Consider the following 23707-nt stretch of genomic DNA (forward strand, 5'->3'; position numbering starts at 1 on the left):
GGTCAAAACTTGAACAAGTATGGTTAAGAGTTTAGGAGTATTTAAATATAAATAATAAAGTAGAAAAAGTAGTTAGTTATACTAGGAGTAGATAACTAAATAAAAGCACATATGCCAAGTGGGAGAGCAGCAGAGAGTTGTAAAATTGCCTATCTGCCGTACTGCATTTGCATTTGCATGTTTGTTAGGCATTTTCTGGGGCTCATTTTGCTATTGTTCATCGTCTGTGACTGTTATCCATAATATTCTATTTCAATATTTGATCAATATGTATATCCCTTTCTCTAATTAATTGAACAATGAATAACATATAATTAACGTATAGCACACAATATATATGTATGTTGATATTAGTCCAATGATTTATCATAATATTTGTATATGATTTATCCCAAAATTGAAAACAAAAAATCATGTTCATGGGCATATAAAGGTATTTGTTTCAGGACGCACACAAAATTAATATGTTTGAGGCAAGAAAATGGCGGCCCCAATCAACGGGGACCCATTAGAGAATTCGAGGATTGGATGAAGGCCGTAAGTTAGGTTAAGCTAGAATCGCAGCGTTAAGACATACACAGCGCCGGGCATAGCAGTAGTAGTAATGGCGCTGCCGGGCTCTATGGTTGACTTTGTTCAAGATATAAAACTAGGAAATCTTGAAAGATGAGATAATGAACTCTTCATAGCTTGATCACAAAACAACTTTTAGTTTAAAGTTTTAAGCATACTCCATTCTTACTAGCAGAGCAGTTGACATTGTCAGTTCAAGCTTCCTGGTAGTCAGGAAAAACTGTGAACTCTTATTAGCAGTATGAAGGTCATATGGACCAACAACTGCAAAAACTAGAAAGTTAAAAAAAAAAAAAGAACATATACATTCCACATTGTATGATCGTTGAAGTGGAGGCTATCTCAAATTCTCAATATTGGGATTTTTAGTAGGCATCAGGATTTGCCAAGAGGTAGGATTTTTAGTAAGCATCGGGATTTGCCAAGAGGTAGGCTTCAATGGCCTTGAACATTCCCGAGGCCTTTTCTTTGCCTGCCTTGATTCCCTTTTCCTTGATCTCAAAGTCGCCAATGGTGTAATACTTACTAGTAGTCTTACATATGGAAACCCAGCTGCAGAGGCTTCTAATTTGGTCTCGTAAGTGATTTTCTCAAGAGTGTTCTTCAAAGCATTGCCTTCAATTATACTTTAACAATACACAAAATTTTCTTTGTCTAGTGCTTCTATCTTCTGCTTCACATAATTGAATTGGCTTCCTGCATGAGGAAAGGTAAATATTAGGCTTTTGTTTCACAAATGAAAAACAAAAAGGAACTATACTTGAAAGTTCTAATTCTATATATTATATTTAAAGTATTTATCTGCCTATATAAATTAACAAACCTTCTCCGAAAGTAACTTTCTTGATACTCCCTATTGCAAGAATGCCTCATTAGCTGCATTATGCAGACATACGCTGCTAATGTGTGATGAATAATTAGATGTGTGTTAGTGGTTTATGGAAGTTAGATGTTTGTTAGTGGTTTATGGAAGTTAGATGTGTGTTAGTGGTTTATGAAAGTTAGGTGTGTGTTAGTGGTTTTTGTTTATGGCTTGTAAATAGGAAGATCATGCCTTGTGACTAGCAGTCATTTTAGTTTTTTTAAAATCCTTTTGTATTTAAGTATGTTGCATCAAATGAAGAAGTGAGATAACATTTTCAGTTTCATATTCTCATTGTTCATTCTCACAAGTGTTTTGTCCTAAAAAAAAAGCTAACAAAATTGGTATCAGAGCCAAGCTTCTTAAGGGATCTGTGAGTTGAGTGAACCAAAAAAAAAATATTTCAAACAAAAATCCTATGCACAAACATAACAACACACATAACCCTTAGTCTAATGGAGTCAGATAAGGCATTCTCTGTTGAACCACCGGTCTTTGATTGTGACAACTATCAAGCTTGGGCTATTAGAATGGCAGTACATTTGGACGCTTTGGATCTGTGGGAAGCAGTGGATGATGACTATAAAGTTCCTGCATTACCTACTAATCCAACAGTTGCTCAGCTCAAGAATCATAAGGAGAAAAGAACCAAAAAGTCAAAAGAAAAAACTTGCTTATATTTGGTAGTTTCAAGTACAATATTCACCAGAATCATGAACCTACAATCAGCCAAAGAGATTTGGGAGTATCTCAAGAAGGAATACCAAGACAATGAGAGGACAAAGAATATGCAAGTGCTGAATTTGATCCGAGAATTTGAAATGCAAAGAATGAAAGAGTCAAAATCCATCAAAGAGTACTCTGACAAGCTACTCAGTATTGTGAACAAGGTGAGACTATTTGGTAAGGATTTTTCTGATGAAAGAATTGTGAACAAAATTTTGGTTACATTACCTGAGAAATATGAAGCTAAAATCTCTTCTTTAAAAGAGTCAAAGGATCTCTCAAGTATTTCTTTGGCAGAGTTGGTGAATGCATTGCAGGCATAAGAACAAAGAAGGATGATGAGACAGGAGAATTCTATGGAAGATGTTTTTCAAGAAAAGGCACAGAAGTCAGGAGAAGGCAAAGAAAAAAGGAATAATAGGAAGTAGAACAACAAGCCTGACAACAATGTAGGCAATAACAAAAGCAAGGATGGAACTTATCCACCTTGTCCACACTGCAAGAAGACCCATCGTCTGCAGAAGAAGTGCTGGTGGAGGCCAGATATTCAATAAAAAAAATATGGTCAGATTGGGCATATGAAAAAGATTTGCAAGTTACATAAGCATGAAAAAGAAGCAAATGTCGCTACTAAACAATATCAGAAGGAGCAGTTGTTTGTTGCAACATGCTTTGCAACAAATAGCAATTCTAGTGACTCTTGGCTTATTGATAGTGGTTGTACAAATCGTATGACAAATGATCAGGAACTTTTTAAAGAACTTGATAAAACTAACATTTCCAAAGTCAAGATTGGAAATGGTGAATGCATCGCAGTCAAGGGTAAAGGAATAGTGGTCATAGAGAGCTTAACATGTTTGAAATGCATTACTGATGTTTTATATATGCCTGACATTGATCAAAACCTGCTTAGTGTTGGACAACTGCTTGAGAAGGGTTTTAAAATATTATTCGAAGACAAATGGTGTAAGATCAAAGATGCAAGAGGCATGATACATTTAAGATAAAAATGAGAAAAAAAAGCTTCGCTCTGAATCTAATAAAGAAAGAGCATATAGCCTTTCCATGTAACACAAGCAATGCAAAATTATGGTACAGAAGGCTTGGGTATTTCCATCATGCTGGACTTCTTTATATGTAAAAGTACGATTTGGTGAAAGGTGTACCATTACTGGAAAAGAAGATGGTAGATTGTGAGGCTTGTCAGTATGGCAAACAAGTCAGAAGTCCTTTTCCTCAAACTATGTGGAAACAAAACACAAGCTTCAACTAGTTCACACAGATGTAGGAGGACCTAAAAAAACATCATATTTAAATGACAGTAAGTATTGTCATAACGTTTAGATCCAGGGATCTATTGTTAGACATTAGCTTCAGGAGTCGCCACCGATCTTTTTTATCTAGGTGCGATTGGCCACCTAAGGAATCTATCCTTTTAAGGAACACCTAAGCCTAAGGGTCCTTAAAAGAATAGGTTCAGGTCTACTAATCAGAACAGGGTTCGAAAGTATGATTACGTGTGAGAAAGGTTGTAGCACCCTCATAATGCCCATCAAAAGATGGTACCAGCTTAATTTTGTGTTATCCAATAAGCCTTAAAAATTTACCAAGTAATTAATTATTGAAAATTATTCTCAATTGACTCTAATACTTTTAGCAAAAAATTGAAAAAATTCTCTCACCTCAAGAATATGCAAGGAGACTACTGTTTCACTTGCAGAGGCTCTATCGTTGGATTATTTATCATTAAAAAAATTCAAGAAATAAAAAAGAAAAGAAAAAAATGAAAAAAAATGATTCAGCTTTAGATATAAATCCTTTTCTCTTCAAAAGCTCATTGCTTTTGTATAAAGAAAATTGATACTTTCAACTTTTCCTCAAAAATATTTTTTAGAAAACTTATTTTTCAAGGAAAATTGATACTTTCAACTTTTCCTCAAAATATTTTTTTAGAAAACTTATTTTAAAAAAAAAATTGATACTTTTAACTTTTTCTCAAAAATATATTTTTTTGGAATTTTATTTAAAGAAAATCATTTAAAAAAAATAAAATGAAATAAAATAAAATAAGGAATACTAATAATAATAATAATAATAATAATAATAATAATAATAATAATAATAATAATAATAAAACCTTTGGAACGGCTCGGCTCGGCTCAAGAAAGAAGATGCGACTCGAGGATGTTTGTTTGGCTCGACTCGACTCAAAGGGAAACTTAGTACGCGGGTCACTGGATAGGGTCGTGATCGGGTCGAGTCGGATTTTGGCAAAATGCGCGGATCCTACGGGTTTACTAATGCCAAAAAGATGTCATTTTACGGCACTATAAAAGGCTCCAACCTTTGTTTTTCTGCAGACTGTTTCTTTTCCTCTCTCTCTTCTCCTTATTTTTCTCTTTTTTCTCTTTAAAGAAATCAAGAATTTCGATTGAATCTCGTTGGATTCTGAAAAATATTACGGAATCTAGGTTGCTCACTGGAAGTTTGTCAGAAAGTTGGTCGGTTTCTGAAAATAGTACACCAAAAAGTGGGTAGCTGGCCGAAAAATTCAACCGATGCTGGAAAAGTCACCGAAAAATTCATCGAAATCTGAAAATTTTCCAAAAATTTCCAAAAAAAAATTCGCCTAAAATTCTCCAAAATTTTTAAAAAACTCATAAAATTGCTTCTGACCCTTCTGAACACCCATTTTTTCTTTTTTTTTTGCTCTTTCTCTCTCAGTGTGTGTTTTTGTGTCCTGTTCTTTGTGATTTATGGATCTATTTATAGGGATTGATCAGAAGAGTTTTTGATCAATCCCAATTCCATCTTGGATTGGGATTCAATCTTTGAATCCAATCCAGACTTTGATTGAATCCCAAATTCACGATAGAATTCTAATTTTTTTTATCCTATTCCTAGTCGAAAAGATAAAAATAAAAATATATATATTAATAGATAAATAATAATATATGTTAATAGATAAATAATAAATATATATTAATAAATAATAATAGTAGTAATAAATAAATAAATAAAAATAAAAAAAATGCAAAGGGGCTAACCCATTTAGACCAAGCCCAATTAATTCGGGCCTGGACTAATTGGGTGTCTATGTTGCCCTTATTTGCACATTTTCTGTGAAACCAAAATTGTGCAAAGACGTAGACACCCATTTAAGACTCCACTCAACCTTTTTTTTTTTGCTTTTTCTTTTTTTTGTGTTAAAATTTTGATCAAAGCTCCTCTAAGCAAGGTTCAACAACTTTGAGAAACATAAACAAAGCTCCTCTAATCAGAGGCATTATAACTTTGAAAAATAAATGGCTTCTCTAATCAAAGGCTCAACAACTTTGAAAAGTAAATGGCTCCTCTAAACAGAGGCTCAACGACTTTTGGAAAGTAAATTGCTCCTCTAATCAAAGGCTCAACAACTTTCAAAAGTAAATTGCTCATCTAATCAGAGGCTCAACTGCTCCTCTAATCAGAGGCTCAACAATTTTGAAAAGTAAATTGCTCCTCTAATCAGAGGCTCAACGGCTTTGAAAAATAAATGGCTCCTTTAAACAGAGGCTCAATGACTTTTAAAAAGTAAATTACTCCTCTAATCAGAGGCTCAACAACTTTGGAAGTAAATGCTCCTTGACAATCATGTCCAAAGGAATTAAAAGTCATGTTTGAAAGAATTTTAGGAGATTATGCCCAAAGGTCTTACGAATCAACCTTGATACCGAGAGATATCCTATTTCAAGGATTAGAAACTTACTTGACAAGCTTTTTCTCAAATTTGAAAATGTCTTCACATCTGTCTTCTCCATGTGGGATTTTGGAATACCCCTGCTTCTTGAATTTATGCAGTATATTTTCTTGAATGTAGTATGCTATGCAATGCATGTGAAATTCAATACATGCTATGCAAATGTTGGCTAATTAATTCCTATTCAATTGTGTTACTTAAGTTTCTCAGGTTTTTTTCTTGGGCCTCGAACCTTTGATTCTTCAAAGAGCAAGTTACGCTATTCTTCTAAGATCGAGCTAGTGTAACTCTAAATCATCTCTTTAATTTAGTTCTCACATTCTTTCTGTAAGAAATCTCTTTCCAAATTCAATGTCTTTATCAGGAACTGAACGTCTCGATTTTACCTTTATCACTCTTGACTTCTTCAATGTAATATAAAAATCTTTCATGTCATTATTCATTTATCAATCATTATTTCAAACTCAAAAAGTAAGAATGCATTTGCATATTTCTTCCATTGAAGGGTATTAAGAAGAAAAGAATAAGAATGATTGGGAAACAATCAACAGAAAAGGCACATAAAGAGTGAAATAGAACGTCTTTTAGTAGCAAAATGTTGGCAAACTTTGGCCAAGAAAGAATTACAAGGATAAGCATGGGGAAACAATGCCCAAAAATGAATAATCAGACAATCATGATAACACATCTCAAGGTTTTTTTGAAAACCCAACTATCTGATACATTTAACAACTTAGAGCTCCTCCGAATTTGCTAGCCTCCATGCCAATGGATTTTTAAATTTAATGCTGTATTCTCCTTATCTAAGCTGCCTTTTTTGGTTTTCAATTTAGATAAACCCTTTATGACTCAAACCATCCTTTTAGGGTTTTCGTCTTGAGTCATCCTTTTTCATTCACTTTTTTTTTTCATTTTTCATTTCATTTTTTTTCATTTTTTAAAGCATAGTACTTTTTCACAGCTTCAAAATTTATAGGATGGGGTAAATCATTTTCATCCATCTCAGTTAGTATCAGTGCTCTACCCGAGAAAGCTCGTTTCACCATATACGACCCTTCTCAATTCAGAGTCTATTTTTTTCTATTATCGTGCTGGGTTGGGAGGATTCTCTTCAAGACCAACTCTTCTTCTTAAAAGCAACAGGTTTGAACTTTTTTGTCATGAGCCCTTATCATTCTTTTTTGATATAGTTGATTGTGGCACAATATAGTCAATCTTTTTTTTTCTATGAAATTTAACTGTTCATAACATTCTCGAATCCATTCAGCTTCTTTCAATTCAACTTCTTTTAGAACCCTCAAGGATGAGATCTTCACTTCCACTGGTAGTATAGCTTTCATCACATAAACAAAAAAAAAAATGGGGTTGCCCTAGTAGAGGTGCGCACTGACGTTTGATATGCATGCAGTGTAAACGGTAACTTCTCATATCAATCTTTGTAAGTCTCAGTCATCTTTTCAAGAATTCTTTTGATATTCTTGTTAGCTGCCTCAACTGCCCAATTTATTTTCAGACAGTAGGGTACCGAGTTATGATGCTTAATCTTGTATTGAGCACATATTTTTTGCATCATCTTACTATTTAGATTCTTGGCATTGTTTGAAATAATTCTTTCTGAAAGTCTATATTTACAGATGATCTCTTTTTTTATGAACTTGCAAACTACAGATTGTGTTACATTTGCATATGATGCTGCCTCTACCTATTTGTGAAGTAATCTATCATCACAAAAATAAACCTATGCCCATTAGAAGCCTTTGGGGTGATAGGACCAATGACATCCATGCCCTAAATTGAGAATGGCCAATGTGGTGTCATAACATATAAAATAAATAGCAGAGCATGGATTTTATCAGCATATATCTGGCATTTATGGCATTTACGAGCATAGTCAATGCAATCACTCTCCATTGTCAACCAGTAGTATCTTGCTTTCATGATCTATCTCACCATCATATGTCCACTGGCATATGCCCTACATATTCCATCATGCACCTTTTCAATGATTTTTCTTACTTCAGCTTTACTTATGCATCTTAGTAATACTTGATAATGGCTTCTTTTGTACAGAACATCCCCATCTAGGAAAAAACTCATAGCTAATCTTCGGATGAGCATTTTATCATTCTCTGTTGCTTGAACTGGGTATTGCTAATCCTTAATATACTATAAGATAGCATAATACAGGGCTTCTCATTGTCATCTTCTTTTATATTGGAACAATGAGCTGGCATATCCTTAACATCTAGCCTGATGGGCTGAATGTCAGTATTGACATTAATTTGAATCATTACAGCCAGAGTAGTCAAGACATCGACAATCAGATTCTTTTCTCAAGGTAAATGGTCAAACTGGATATCTTCGAATTACTTTATCAACTCTAAAATATACTTATGATATAGAATGAGTTTTGAATCTCTTGTCTCCCATTCTCTTTTCAATTGATATATAACTAGAGCTGAGTCTTCAAACACTTTTAATGCTTTCACTCTTCTATCTATAGTAGCTTGTAAACCCATGACACATGCCTCATATTCAATGATGTTGTTTGTGTAATTAAACTTTAATCTCGCTGTTACAAGACAGTATTATTCTTCTGGAGAGATCAGAATCACCTCAATTCCATGTCTCAAGGAATTGACAGCTCCATCAAAATACATTCTCTAACACTTTTCTTCATGCTTCCTCTTCTCCAGTTGGGAAATAGTCATTAGATCTTTATCAGAGAATTTCAATCTCATTGGTTCATATTTTTCAATAGCAAGATCTGCAAGGAACTCCGCTATAGCACCTCATTTTATCGCCTTTTGGCTTACATATGTAATATCATATTCTGAGAGCATTACTTACCATCTAGTAATTTTTTCAGATAAAAAAAGCTTTTCGAAGAAGTATTTAATTGGATCCAGTTTTGCTATGAGCCATATGGTATGATAGAGCATATACTGTTTGAGTTTTTTGGCAGTCCACACTAATGCACAACATATTTTCTCCAGTGAGAAATACTTGGATTCATATTCTGTAAACTTTTTACTCAGATAATAAATAGCTCTCTCCTTTCGACTAGACTCATCTTGCTGCCCCAGCACACATCTCATTGAATTCTCACACACTATCAAGTATAGAATTAATGGTTTCCCTGGACAGGTGGCACCAAAACTGAAAGATTTGACAAGTATTGCTTAATTTTTTCATAAGCCACTTGGCATTCCTCATTCTATTTTCCAAGATTATTATTACGGAGAAGCTTAAATATGGGATCACATTTGTAAGTGAGCTGAGAGATGAACCGAGAAATGTAATTCAATCTTCTCAGAAAATCTCAAACTTGTTTTGGTGTACTCGGAGGTGACAAATTTTGAATGACCACGTATCTTGTCTGGATCGACTTCAATCCCTCTTTCACTGACCACAAAGCTTAGTAACTTCCCTGACTTTACCCCAAAAGTGCACTTGGCTGGGTTTAACTTGAACTGAAATCTTCTCAACTTTTCAAATAGCTTTTTGAGATTGGTGACATGATCTTTGCCTTCTCGAGATTTTGCAATCATATCATCTACATACACCTTAATCTCTTTGTGCATCATGTCATGGAAGAGCATCACCATGGCCCTTTGGTATGTTGCCCTAGTATTTTTTAACCCAAAAGGCATGACTTTGTAATAAAAAGTTTCTCACATAGTCACAAAAGTAGTTTTTTTCATATCATTTATAGCCATTTTTATCTGATTATACCTTGAGAACCCATCCATAAAGGAGAAGATTGAATGCCTAATCATGTTATCTATCGGTGTGTCAATGTGAGGCAAATGAAAGTTATCCTTTGGGCTAGCCCTATTCAAATCATGATAGTCTACACACATTTATACCTTTCCATCTTTCTTAAGAACTGGTACTATATTAGCTACCCACTCTGGATACTTAGCCACTTATAGAAAACTTGTATCAAACTATTTCTTCACCTCTTCTTTGATCTTTAATAGAATTTCAAGCTTTATTCACCTCAGTTTTTGCTATATTGGCTTACATTCTGGCTTTAGGGGTAATCTGTGCTCTACTATCTCCGTGTTCAGCCTTGGCATATCTTGGTAAGACCAAGCAAACACATCTATGAATTCTCGAAGTAGATCTACCAAATGTTGTCTATCTCCTGATGAAAGTGAAGTGCTAATTCTGACATCTTTCTTATTCTCTTTATCTCATAGATTTACTAAGTCAACTATCTCCTAATGTGGCTCAATTGGCTTATTTTCTTGTTCAATCAGTCTTATTAGGTTCGGAGGCATAACATATTCCTCAAAATTCTTTTCATTGTCAAGTTCATCAGTGTTAATTGAATTCTCAAAACCAACCTCTTAATTGTTATCATAATTATCTTCATGTTCATTTAAGGATCTGAAATTAAATGAAATGAGATATGTTGGCAAGATGTGTTTGGAAAAATGGCAATAATGAAGACACAAGAAGAAATGAATGGAAATGTATCCCTTCTAATCTTTATTAAAATAATAAAAGATAAATGACCCAAACAAGAAAGATCACCCTAATGTCTTGGGCAGTAACTATTAGAATGTACAATTACATTGAATTAGTTTCAAAAGTCAAAGGCATTTCAATGACACTCTAATTGTTCAGCTCATAACCAGGCGAACAAAGACAGACCCACCTTTCTTGATTAAGCCCCACTTCATCTTCAATAGCATGAATAGTTAATTGGGTAAAAACTTTTTCCATGCTTTTTTTTGTATCTAGGTACATGAATCTTCCAGGTCTAAAAATCTTGTACAAGTATGGGATAATCATTAGTCTTGCTATTTTACCTGCTGGCCTTCTTTTGATTTCTCATTTTGCTACTTTATAGCCTAGGCCTAGCCTTTCACTATTGTCCACCATTATTGGGGGTTCCTTTATTCCTTTCAAGTTCTTGCCTAATCTTATTCCTGGATACTAGCCCTTATTAATGACTTTGCTTATCACTATTTTTGAAAAATGTTGATTTTTAAATCTTTCACCCACAGAGTTGACCAGTTTAAAAGATCGATAGGAACACTCCTCTACTTCCTTAGTAGCTTCCACATATGGGGCATTCAAAGGTTGGGTCACTAGTATGTCTTCCTCCTCAAACACTACCACTAACTAGCCTTTCATATTGAACTTAATTTTTTGATGAAGAGTAGAAGGAACAGCCCCTGTCATGTGAATCCATGGCCTTTATAGTAAACAACTAAAAGATGAAGATATATCCATTACTTGAAATTTCACATTAAAAGTGTATGGCCCAATTTGCAAGGGCATCTCGATATTTTCCAAGACTTCTCTTCTGGTCCCATCAAAAGCTTGCACTATCATTTGATTGTCTTTCATATGAGAGTAGTCGATAGGTAGCCTTACCAAAGTTGACATAGGCATGACATTGATAACAGAACCATTATCAATAAAAATTTTAGCCATGATATGGCTCTTGCATTTGACTGTGATATGCAGAGCCTTGGTACTTCTTTTTCTCTGTGGGGGAATCTCATCATCACTGAATGAAATATAATTTGGCATGACTAAATTTTCAACCAGGTGGTTCACATATTCAATAGATACATTATATGCCACATATGCTTGGTTTAACGCTTTCAGCAGGACATTTTGATGTGGTTCTGAATTCAATAGCAATGATAATAATGAGATTCGTGCTAGCATTTTGTTCAACTATTCAACAACTGAATATTCATTATGTCTTACCAACTTTAAAACTTCACAAGCCTCTTTTTCTGATACCAGCTTCGGACGATCCTCTTCAAGTTCCATTTCAGGGTTATTCTATTATTCTCCTATCTTAACTTTCTCTCTTATAGCCTTCTCCAATATTTTTGAAGTGTAACATCTTTCACTTTGAATAATGCCTCCTACACCAGTTATATTGGAGGAGTAAGCTTTAGAGACGTTATGTTCTTACCCCTAAACTACTGTATTGTAGCCATATTTTCAAGGTACGGCTTTATCATCCTTATATGGGAATGGAGTCGAAACTTTAAAAGTTACTAGCTTGGGAATGAGTTTATCTAGGACTGACTTTGGCTTATTCCCGTAATGAATCATCACCAGCTTTGGAAATAGCTTTGCAAGCTTATCTTTCATGGATACTTCAACACTTTTTGAAACTTTTCCCTCTTTATAGACTTTTAACTAGTATAAATCTAAGAGCTTTTGTACCTCTTGGTGAAACTGCTCACAAATTTTGATAAGGTGACCATCTGTTCCATTATGATATTTACAACTAATGCCTGTTATATATACTCCATGATAGCTGTGCAGACTCACTGGTTGTATCATGTCAGCTTTCCATAAAATATCAAATTGCTGACTAAGAGGTGTCTTAATATCTGTCACTTCTCTTTTTAGATAGTACTCCTGTTCATTACTCAAGGCATTCATATTACGATTAGGCAAAGGATAACTACTAATATTTGGTGCAGTTACCCTTTCTGTATCAAAATTAATCATTTCATCCTTGATTAGTCATTGCACTTTGTGTTTCAAGGTAGTATAATTTTCAGTGGAGTGACTAGCGATCTCATAGTGATAGTCACAATGGGCTGTGGGATCATACCACTTAGGGTAAGGTGGCTTAAGTGGCTCTAATTTACTAAAAGTAATTAGATGACTGTTGTGAAGCTCACGATATAACTCTTTATAGTTCATAGGGATTGGGTCAAATACAAGCTTTTCACGAGTGGTTCATTGCTCCCGAAAACCTTCCATTGGGTTGGTTGGACGGGTTTGAGGTCTTGAGGTAGGTTAAGTGTTAGGACTGTATGTGACATTCTGAGGTTTGAAGGAAGTTTGATATGTTTAGGGGTAGGATGGCTGTGGGATGGCTTGGTATGGATAAGGAGAGGTGTTATTCACATCAGGATAATATGGAGGGTATCTTTGTGATGGGTAGGGTTGATAACCCATGAATTATTGCCTATCAAAGCTCATAGCTTGAGCTTCAGTCTCTTTCTTCTTCGGGGCCTTTTTAGTGGATGCTTTACTTTCATTTAGCTTACCATTCTTGATGGTGGTGTTAATAATTTCTCTCAAAATTATCATATCAATAAAATTTTTGATTGCATTCCCTATAATCTTTTCATAATAGGAAGATTTTAAAATGCTAACAAATAGCACTGTAGTCTCTTTCTCAATTAGAGGGGGTTATACTTGAGAAGCTACATCCCTCCATCTCTGGACATATTCTTTAAAAGACTCATTTACCTTTTTCTTCAAGTTCTGTAAAGATAAACGATTAGGAGCCAGATCCATAATATACCGATATTGATTAATGAAATTATGAGCCATATCGTTTCAAGAACGAATACGGGTTCTATCCAGCTGGACATATCACCTTACAACAGAGCCTGTAAAGCTATCTTAAAAAATGTGTATTAATAGTTTTCATTATGGGCATGGGCTGTCATCTTTCGACAGTACATAGTGATATGGGTTTTTGGGCACTTCGTACCATCATATTTTTCAAATTTTGATACTTTAAATTTTAGTGGAATGACTATATCTGAGACTAAGCACAGCCCAGCAGCATCAACAGAACCATAAAAGTCAATCCCTTCTATAGCCCGTAATCTTTGTTCAAGCATACTAATCATTGAATCTTCCTGAGACTCCACCGTCTTTGCTTTTTTTTTCTTCTTCTTTTTCAAGTAATCTAGATCAAGAAATTAAATCGATTCTACTACCTTTTCATTAAAGACAGGATTTACATAGCTATGGTAATGCCCTAAATTCGAAGCTGATGATATTTTGGGGTATACAAGATATGTGAACTGTTGTGACGAAATATCCTGTGTGGGCTGGGCTTGTTATGGACCAAAACCTGGAAGATACAAAGGGTCAACTACTTCTTGTGATGGGAGGCCTTGTTAGCTTGTATTTTCTTCTATTTTTTCCCTTGTTTAGCTTATTAAGGGCATCTAGAATCTTGCTCAACTCATTCTCAATCTTTTCCTGTGCTTTTTCCAGTTTTTTAAATCTGTGAGAGTTTTCTTGCTCCATTTGTCTAGCTCTGGCTCTTATGTTGTATCGATGGACAAGGTTCTCGCTAGATCGAGCTATCCTTGAAACTTGAATACAATATCTTAGAATTAGCAAATTTATATGACTATCTCATGGTTACTCTGTTAAGTGTAATGAGTGAGAATGCAATGAATGAAAATTCATGTATGCAAAGAACATTTACCTTAAGACGGTGTTTAATTAAAAGATTTCATTTATTCCAAAGAGCTTTTATTTACATTGAGTTTATCATCCTAGAGTTATAACCATAAAATTGTTTAATCTGTTCATACTGGGCTCTGGCTTCTTTTATGAAGTTTAATAGACGCTGCCCATGTTCTCCTACTGGGGCCACCACTTGTTTCAATGCCTCTGTCTCTTCTACAATCTCTCTTGCCTTGTATACCCTTTACAAATTTGGGTCATTAAGTGCTCAATATACTTCTGTCTTTCTAAGTTCTCTCTTTTACTACACCAGACTTGATATGATAACTTTCTATGTTTTTTAACCAATGCATCAATATGGTCTTCTTATTCATTCAACTTTTATCTCAACCTACTTAGATAGCTACTCAACATGTTATTCTCTATCTGTACTTAGGTACTTTTTTCTTTCAATTAAGCATATTCTTGTTTCAATCTTGCATTCTCTTCAGTCAGCTCAACAATTGTTATCTTTTTGGCCCTTTCTCCACACATAACCTTTTATGTTCTTGGTGTAGCTCTGCTAGGTCTTCAATAGCTGTATCACATTTTCTAACAATCTTACAAACTCTGGCTTCATATTTTTTAGCTCTATCTTTCCACTGATCTTTTTCTTCTCGAAGCTTTTGGATTTCTTGCTTTAACTTATCCTTTTCAGACTTAAATTCTTTTGTTGCAAGCTCTAATTCTGATGATGTCTCTTCAAGCTTTCCTCATGTTGGCGGTTGAAAGCTTTCATAAGTGAATACCATTTTCTATCTTCGTCTTGCTCTCCAAAGCAAATACCTTAGAGTGACTTTATTAGTGAATGGTCTAGAACTCACTCTTTGGGGTTTTTTCATGCTTTAATCATCTCATTCATCCTCTGAAATGCTTTTGACTTATTGTAAGAGAAATCTAACTGATGAAGCCTGTGCGTCATAAGAATGAATTGTTTTGCCCTAAACTGTCTTCTCACTAGGAGTGGTGCATAACTTGTTACTCCTTATAAACCCAAAAATGAGACCATAGTATTATTCCCACACTGATACAACATAAGTTCACGATTCATCCATGGGACCAACCATCTTATTTCGACACTGGTCAATTTTTGTCGGAAAGCTATCCATTCCTTTTTAGAATTTTATTCTGACCACCCACTTTCACAGAATTCTTTGATCGGAGCTCGATTACGGATATAAAGCTTCGAGAAAGCATATTTTTCTCCATTCGAAGTGGCTTTTCATCTATAAGTATAATAACAGCATGCAACCTATAAAACACCTTCCATTCTGACGACAGTAACTCAAAGATCTGATAGTCTTTGCTAATATTACCATTGAAGGGTTACAATCGTTGATCACACTCTCATAGAAGTCAACCATTGCTATTTTAATATAACCCAAAACCTTTGGAAAGATCACCATTTCGTATATAGCTAAGGCAAATACATCTAACCCCCGTTCTTCATTGGTATGTTACAATAGAAACTCATGAAAGAACTTCCAAAGTAGGCAAACCTATTCTTGTTTCTTCTTTGTATGAGAATCCACAACTTCTTTGTCTATCCCCATGAGTCGAGCCAAACTCTTACGAAATTTTGACTTGTGTTTTTTGACATATATCTTATCAGGAGCCTTGAGGTGCAAGCCCAATAAAGTCAAAATTCTTCGATGGTTGGTGTCATATCAAGTTCATTGAAGATGAAACACTTGTATGCAGGATCCCAAAATTGTGCTGTAACTTTGATTAGTTAATCGTCGATAACTACTGCGAGAAGGTGTGCTATATGCCTGTATCTCTGGCAAAACTTCTCTTGTTTAGTTGGGCTCATCTTTTTTCATATATCAACCAATTCTTCTAGATTTTTTTTTGAGAAGGATAGATATTTCTTGAGACAAGGTAGAATCATAACTGATTGGTAAACAATCCTCCATCTTTAGTTGCATCTTTTTTGACTAGATTTTTACTTCATTGGGTAGCTCACAAGGAGCTAATACAGATGAAGAGCAAACTAATCATTCTATGACGTCCATGAAAAACTTTTTGTTGAAGACTGTCTTTCAACCAAATGTTCTTTATGCAACTTTATGATATGAGCATGAACCAATGCAAAAGAATGAGAAAAAAGGTTAGTATGCCAAAAAAAAAAAGGAATAAATAAATAACTAAGTAAATTAAAACATCACACAGAATAAGAGAAATGAACCCTATGCTTTTGGTCAATTCTAAAAGAGAAGGATGATGGCTCTATCTATAGGTTAGGCACTCTTAAGGTTCACTTATGTAGTTTGAGGTTAAAGTCTAAAGGTTCCCAAATTGCTCATTACATCATTGTCTATCACAAACTATTAAGGCACCATAATCCTCACCCATTATAGGCTATAAGCGAAAAAGGTTTAATTTGAGTGGGAGTATTTCGCTAGCCACTATGGATGTATTAAACCTCACGAAAGCAATAGGTATTTTACTCCGTCCTAGAGGGACGGAGCTCGAGTATAGAGCTCATGTTATACATATGCATATGAATGACATAATTAATAAAGTAAATAAACATGAATGAATAAAAAATCTATATATAAGGTTCAATTTTATTAGGTTTTTAGATAACACCAATTTATTTGCTGGCCTGACTCTCAGTGGTGTCCCCAGTGGAGTCACCAACTATCATAACATTTAGATCCGAAGATCTATCGCTAGACATTAGCTTCAAGAGTCGTCACCAATCTTTTTTATCTAGGTGCGATTGGCCACTTAAGGAATCTATCCTTTTAAGGAACACCTAAGCCTAAGGGTCTCTAAAAGAATATGTTCAGGTCTACTAACCAAAACAGGGTTCGAGAGTACAGTTACGTGTGAGAAAAGTTATAGCACCCTCATAATGCCCATCGAAAGATGGTACCAGCTTAATTTTGTGTTATCCAATAAGCCTTAAAAATTTACCAAGTAATTAATTATTGGAAATTATTCTCAATTGACTCTAATACTTTTAGCAGAAAATTGAGAAAATTCTCTCACCTCAAAAGTATGCAAGGAGACTACTGTTTCACTTGCAGAGGCTCTATCATCGGATTATTTATCGTTAAAGAAAATTCAAGAAACAAAAAGGAAAAGAAATAAAATGAAAAAAAAAATGATTCAGCTTTAGATATAAATCCTTTTCTCTTTGTATAAGGAAAATTGATACTTTTAACTTTTTCCAAAAATATTTTTCTGAAACTTTAATTTCAAAGAAAATTGATACTTTGAAAATATTTTTAGAAAACTTATTTTCAAGAAAAATTGATACTTTCAACTTTTTCTCAAAATATTTTTTTAGAAAACTTATTTTCAAGAAAAATTGATACTTTTAACTTTTTCGTAAAATTTTTTTTTTTGAAATTTTATTTAAAGAAAATCATTTTAAAAAAATAAAATGAAATAAAAATAAAATAAAATAAAATAAGGAATACTAATAATTCTAATCTAATAAATAAATAATAATAATAATAATAATAATAACTTTTGGAACTGCTCAGCTCGATTGGGAAACGGCTTGGCTCAAGATAGAAAAGGCTGCTCGAAGATGTGGCTTGGAGACGTCGGCTCGGCTCTAGGGGAAACTTAGTACGCAGGTTGCTGATCGGGTCGCGATCGGGTCGGGTCAGATATTGACAAAACACACTGATCTTACAGGTTTACTAACACCAAAACGACATCATTTTATGGCACTATAAAAGGCTCCAACCTTTGTTTTTTTGCAGACTGCTTCTTTCCATCTCTTTCTTCTCCCTGTTTTTCTCTTCATTCTCTCTAAAAATATCAAGAACTCCGATTGAATTTTATCGAATTCTAAAAAATATTATCGAAATCTGAGTTGCTTGCCAGAAGTTCATCAAAAAGTTAGTCGATTTTTAGAAATAGTACGCCAAAAACTGGGTAGCTGGCTAAAAAATTCAATCGGTGCCAAAAAAGTCATCGAAAAATTCAAATTTCACCGAAAAATTCACTAGAATCTGAAAATTTTCCAGAAATTGCTAGAAAAAAATTCATCTAAATTTTTCCAAAAATTTTAAAAAACTTTTAAAATTGCTTTTGACCCTTCTGAACACCTCATTTTTCTTTTCTTTTTGCTCTCTCTCTCTCTCTCCGTGTGTGTTTCTGTGTCCTGTTCTTTGTGATTATTGGATCTATTTATAGGGATTGATCAGAAGAGTTTCTGATCAATCCCAATTCCATTTTGGATTAGGATTCAATCTTTGAATCCAATCCAGACTCTGATTGAATCCCAAATTCACGGTAGAATTTAAAATTTTTTTTTTTATCTTAATCGCAACCGCAAAGATAAAAATAAAAAAAACATATATATTAATGGATAAATAATAATATATGTTAATAGATAAATAATAAAAAAATATATTAATAAATAATAATAGTAGTAATAATAAATAAATAAAAATTTTAGAAAATAAAAATAAAAATGCAAAGGGGCTTACCCATTTGGACCAGATCCAATTAATCCGGGCCTAAACTAAATTGAGTGTCTACAAGTATTATATTGTCTTTATTGATGATTATACTAGATTCTGTTGGATTTATTCTTTTAAATTCAAATATGAGGTTGCTGGTGTATTTTGGAAATTTAAAGTATGGGTGGAGAATCAAAGTGGTTGCAGAATACAGGTAATAAGGTCAGATAATAAGAAGGGATACACTTCTAATAGGTTTAACAAATTTTGTGAAGAAGCTGGTATTGAGCACCAACTTACGGCACCCTATATTCCACAACAAAATGGAGTAAGTGAAAGGAAAAATAGAACCATAATGGAGATGACAAGGTGTATGCTATATGAAAAGGAGCTACCAAAGAAATTATGGGCAGAAGCTACAAATACAACAATCTTTCTACTAAATCGACTACCAACCAAAGTTCTGCAGAAGAGAACTCTATTTGAAGCATGGTTTGGTTATAAACCAGACTTGCAGCATTTAAAAACCTTTGGTTGCTTATGTTCTTCTTATGTGCCACAGGTAAAAAGAGACAAACTAGACAAAAAGGTAGAACCAAGAGTCTTTATTGGATATAGCAGCTCATTTAAAGCTTACAAAAATTTTCAACCACAAAATGAAAAAATTCTTGTGAGCAGAGATGTTAAGTTTATAGAGGATAGACAATAGAACTGGAAAAAGTAAAAAAAGGAGCAACACTCAGAGTTTCAGCAAAATCCTGAGGATGACATAGATAAAGTACCAGTTAGAGGTACAAAGCCATTGCTTGATATTTATGCAAGGTGCAATGTTGCTATTTTTGAGCCTACAAAGTTTAAAGAGGTAGAGAATGATGACAAGTGGATTAAAGCAATGAAGGAAGAGCTTAGAATGATTGAAAAGAATGACACTTGGGAGTTGGTGGACAGACCTCAACATAAAAAACCTATAGGTGTCAAATAGGTTTACAGAACCAAACTTAATACAGATGGTTCTGTAAATAAATATAAAGCCAAATTAGTTATGAAAGGGTATATTCAAGTGTTTGGAGTAGATTTCTCTGAGACCTTTGCTTCAGTAGCATGACTTGATACAATTAGAATGCTACTTGCCTTGGCAACATAGAAATGATGAAAGGTTTACTAGTTGGATGTAAAATCTGCATTTTTAAATGGTTATTTATAAGAGGAAATCTTTGTGGAGCAGCTAGCAGGTTTCCAAGTCAAGAGATAAGAGGAAAAGGTCTACTTGTCAAATAAGGCCTTGTATGGCCTTAAACAAGCACCAAGGGCTTTGTATAGCAGGATTGATGAACATCTACTAGGTTTTGGTTTTGTTAAAAGCCTAAGTGAAGCTATATTGTATGTAAAAGAAATTGATGATAATCTAATCATAGTTTCTATTTATGTTGATGACATGCTTGTGACAGGAAGTGATAATAAAAGAGTTTAAGGCCGAAATGCTCAAAGTATTTGAGATGACAGACCTTGGTCTGATGTCTTATTTTTTTGGTATGAAGGAAAAGCAAAATCAAGATGGAGTTTTCATATGCCAAAAGAAATATGCAGGGGAATACTTAAAAAATTTCATATAGAGGACTGCAAATGCATAAACACCTCAATGAATCAAAAGGAAAAATTTAGCAAGGATGATGGATCAAACAAAATTGATGAAGGTCAATACAGAAGTTTGATTGATTGTTTGATGTATCTTACTACCACCATACCAGACATTATGTTTGCAGTGAGCCTACTCTCACGATTCATGCATTATGCTAGTAAGGTGCACTTTCAAGTTGCTAAAACGATTGTCAGATATATTAAGGGCACAACAAATTATGGTATCAAGTATTTCTACTGTCAGGATTTTAAGCTCCATGGTTACTCTGATAGTGATTGGGCAAGTTCAGTTGATGATATGAAAAGCACAACAGGTTTTTGTTTTGGCTTTGGATTAGGAATGTTCTCATGGTATTCAAAGAAGCAAGAAGTGATAGCTCAGAGCATAGCTGAGGCTGAGTATGTTGCAACCACTGTAGCTGTGAATCAAGCAATTTGGCTCAGGAAGATACTTGCAGACTTACACATAAAAGAAAAGGAGCCAACACATATTCATATAGACAACCAAGCTACAATTTCAATATCAAATAATCTTGTTTTTCATGGCAAGAGCAAACACTTTAAGATCAAATTATATTTCTTAAGAGAAATGCAAAAAGAAGGTGAAGTCAGTTTGCTTTATTGCAGAACTGAGGATCAAATTGCAGATGTGTTAACCAAAGCCCCATCCAAAGCTAGATTTGAAGCTTTAAGAAGTAAACTAGGTCTTTGCAGCTACTAAGGCAATGAGGAGTGTTGCAAGAATGCCTCATTAGCTGCATTATGCAGACATAGGCTACTAATGTGTGATGAATAATTAGATGTGAGTTAGTGGTTTATGGAAGTTAGATGTGTGTTAGTGGTTTTTGTTTATGGCTTGTAAATAGGAAGATCATGCCTTGTGACTAGCAGTCATTTTAGTTTTAGGTTAAAATCCTTTTGTATTTAAGGATGTTGCATCAAATGAAGAAGTAAGATTTCAGTTTCATATTCTCATTGTTCATTCTCACAAGTGTTTTGTCCTAAAAAAAAACCAACACTCCCATGCTCACCATTGCTTTCAATGTACTCAACACTCTTAAAAGCCTGAGGAACAACCTTGGGAATGAGCTTGTCACCATCAAGGATACAAGCGTTAAACATCTTGGCTGGTGGGATTGTAGTAACAACCTCAGATTCATAAGTGAAAACACCCATGATTACTTGTGATTTGGAAATGATCAAAGGAGTGAAAATGGAATTGATTGATATTTTGCAATGAGATCTTTGAGGTGTGGAGATGTGAACCTGAAGCTCTAGTATTTATAGAGTTAGAATGAAGAATAGCTCTTCAGGTTTTGTAATTTATTCCACAAAGCACCTAATACAACTTACAATTGATTCTGGTTTTTGTACGGACATTACATATTCTTCCATATGCACCAGCCTAGCTTACAATGAAGAACAAATTTATGGATCTTGAAAGCCGTCTATATCAGAAGAAGATTAAAAAGCAAGAACTCTAATATTTTAAGCACCAAAGTCCTGGAATTCAAGTGCTTGGACTCTTAGGAAATAGGAACTCTAAGCTACTTGGTAATTTTTTATTACAGTGATTAACTTATAAAAGAATTTGATCCTGACTGCATCAAACCGATGTGAAGGAGTGTAACCATGTTATAAAAATAATGAGACCGGCACTTCAATACTTTAAACAAATTTCAATAGATTCAATTAAATAATCAGTTAATAAATAGCAATCAAGATGTCTTTGTCCCTATCCTAAGCTTGTCAACTTGACTTTGTCAAAGGTAATGACATATTATCCTCATAAATTACTTTTAATTCACCATCTCTTTAACTATTTCTATTGTGTAACCCTGTCATAAACAGTTGTGTACTTAGGCTTTGTTTAACTAGAATAATAGAAAGAAGTGAGGATAGAAATTTTGCTAATCTAATAGTTAAGTTACAAAATAGTAAAATTGTTATGAATTTTAACTGTTAGATTAACAAATTTTTTATCCCTACCTCTTTCGATTCATCTTAGCAAGCAAAGCCTTAATGTCACTGCAGATATCAAGTTATTAGGTGGAAATTTTAGACAACAAATGTCCAAATCTTTATCTGAAATTTGGTTCATGTCTTGGAAATAGGAGGGATTTGGATTCCATCTCTCCTTGCTCAACTCAAAAGATTTATGAAAGGAAAAAAAAGAAAGATTGCAAAATTTTTGTACAAATATTGCAGGTGAAGCCAAATTTTTTGCAAGCAATACATTGTTTACTATAGTAGATGTTTTTCATTTCAAATATCAAAGATAATACAACTCTGACTCTTTGATTATAATGAAAATACAGATGATGACAGCCAGAGACCACCACTCTTATTACCCAATCAAAGACAATTTTGGCTTAGACAAAAAAGAAATATCAAATCACACCATTAAAACTGACGCGACATATATGAAGAACAGCAAGCGCGAGCTGTGAAATGAAAGCAACCTAGTTGTAGAGATCAGGATTTTCCAAGAGGTAAGCTTCAACAGCCTTGTACATTACTGATGCCTTTTCTGCTCCAGCCTTAATTTGTTCTTCCTTGATCTCAATGTCACCAATGGTATAATACTTGCTGACTCTCTTGCATATTGATCCTCCATCTGGTGCTGCCTCAAACTTGGTATCGTAAGTGATTTTCTCAAGTGTGTTCATCAAAGCATCACCTTCGATTATACTGTAAGAGTATGAGAAATTCTCTTTGTCTATTGCTTCAACCTTGTGTTTCACATACCTGAATTGGCTGCCTGCATTTATTACCAAGCAAATAAGAAACATTTTTTTACTTTGAAAAACTTACATATCGCACCTATGTTGCTCCTACTCTTTATTTTTGTTTTTGGAGTACCATGTCCGACACATATCAAACAAAATCGGACATTGATATAAAGATCCATAAAGGTTCAACTCTCCAAATATATGAAAAAACTTTTTAAAAAATTAAACATGATCGTGTCACACATACCCGTATCTGACATACAACAGTTACCAATAACATAGTATAATATTTCTCAAAAGAAAATGAAAAGGAACTAACCATCACCAAAGGTAACCTTCTTGATACTTCCAGGTCCACCATCTCCTTCAAGGAGCTCAACGCTCTTAATTGCCTGAGGCACAACCTTGGGGAAAAGGTTGTCAAAATCAAGAACAAAGGCCTTGAATATCTTGGCTGGGGGGATTGGGGTAGCAACCTCCATTTCATAAGTGAAAATACCCATGATTCTATACTAGGAAAAAATTGAAATTAAAGAAGATAAACAGAGAGAAAAGAGGATGATTGACTGAGTGTTTGAGGTGTGTGAAGAAATGAGAACTAAGATGGTATTTATAGACTGAACTTAAGTTTAACCAATTAATTTCTTTAATTTTTAATATGAAACATCCAATATAGTTACTAATTATTTTCAAAGAATTTGCACTAGTAAAAAAAAGCACCCTGCATGAGGATTCATAGTAAATTAATGAGCAATTGATCATA

The 23707-nt window shown here is 34.1% G+C and overlaps 1 protein-coding gene and 1 pseudogene across 1 annotated transcript; both read right to left on the reverse strand.

The window, feature by feature from the left end:
- Nucleotides 1–974: 974 nt before the first annotated feature.
- LOC111307485 (major strawberry allergen Fra a 1-2-like) lies at nt 975–21929 on the reverse strand (annotated as a pseudogene).
- A 560-nt stretch (nt 21930–22489) lies between these two features.
- Nucleotides 22490–23541, reverse strand: LOC111307486 (major allergen Pru ar 1-like). The gene is made up of 2 exons (XM_089751430.1): nt 23264–23541; nt 22490–22973 (listed from the first exon to the last, which is right to left on the reverse strand). Exons 1-2 carry the CDS (start codon nt 23445–23447, stop codon nt 22675–22677), a joined length of 483 nt encoding a protein of 160 aa, XP_089607556.1. The 5' UTR covers nt 23448–23541; the 3' UTR covers nt 22490–22674.
- Nucleotides 23542–23707: the final 166 nt, after the last annotated feature.

The sequence above is a fragment of the Durio zibethinus genome, chromosome 22 (assembly GCF_047325235.1).
Source record: "Durio zibethinus cultivar Kanyao isolate XHJ-2024 chromosome 22, ASM4732523v1, whole genome shotgun sequence".
Taxonomy (NCBI): Eukaryota; Viridiplantae; Streptophyta; class Magnoliopsida; order Malvales; family Malvaceae; genus Durio; species Durio zibethinus.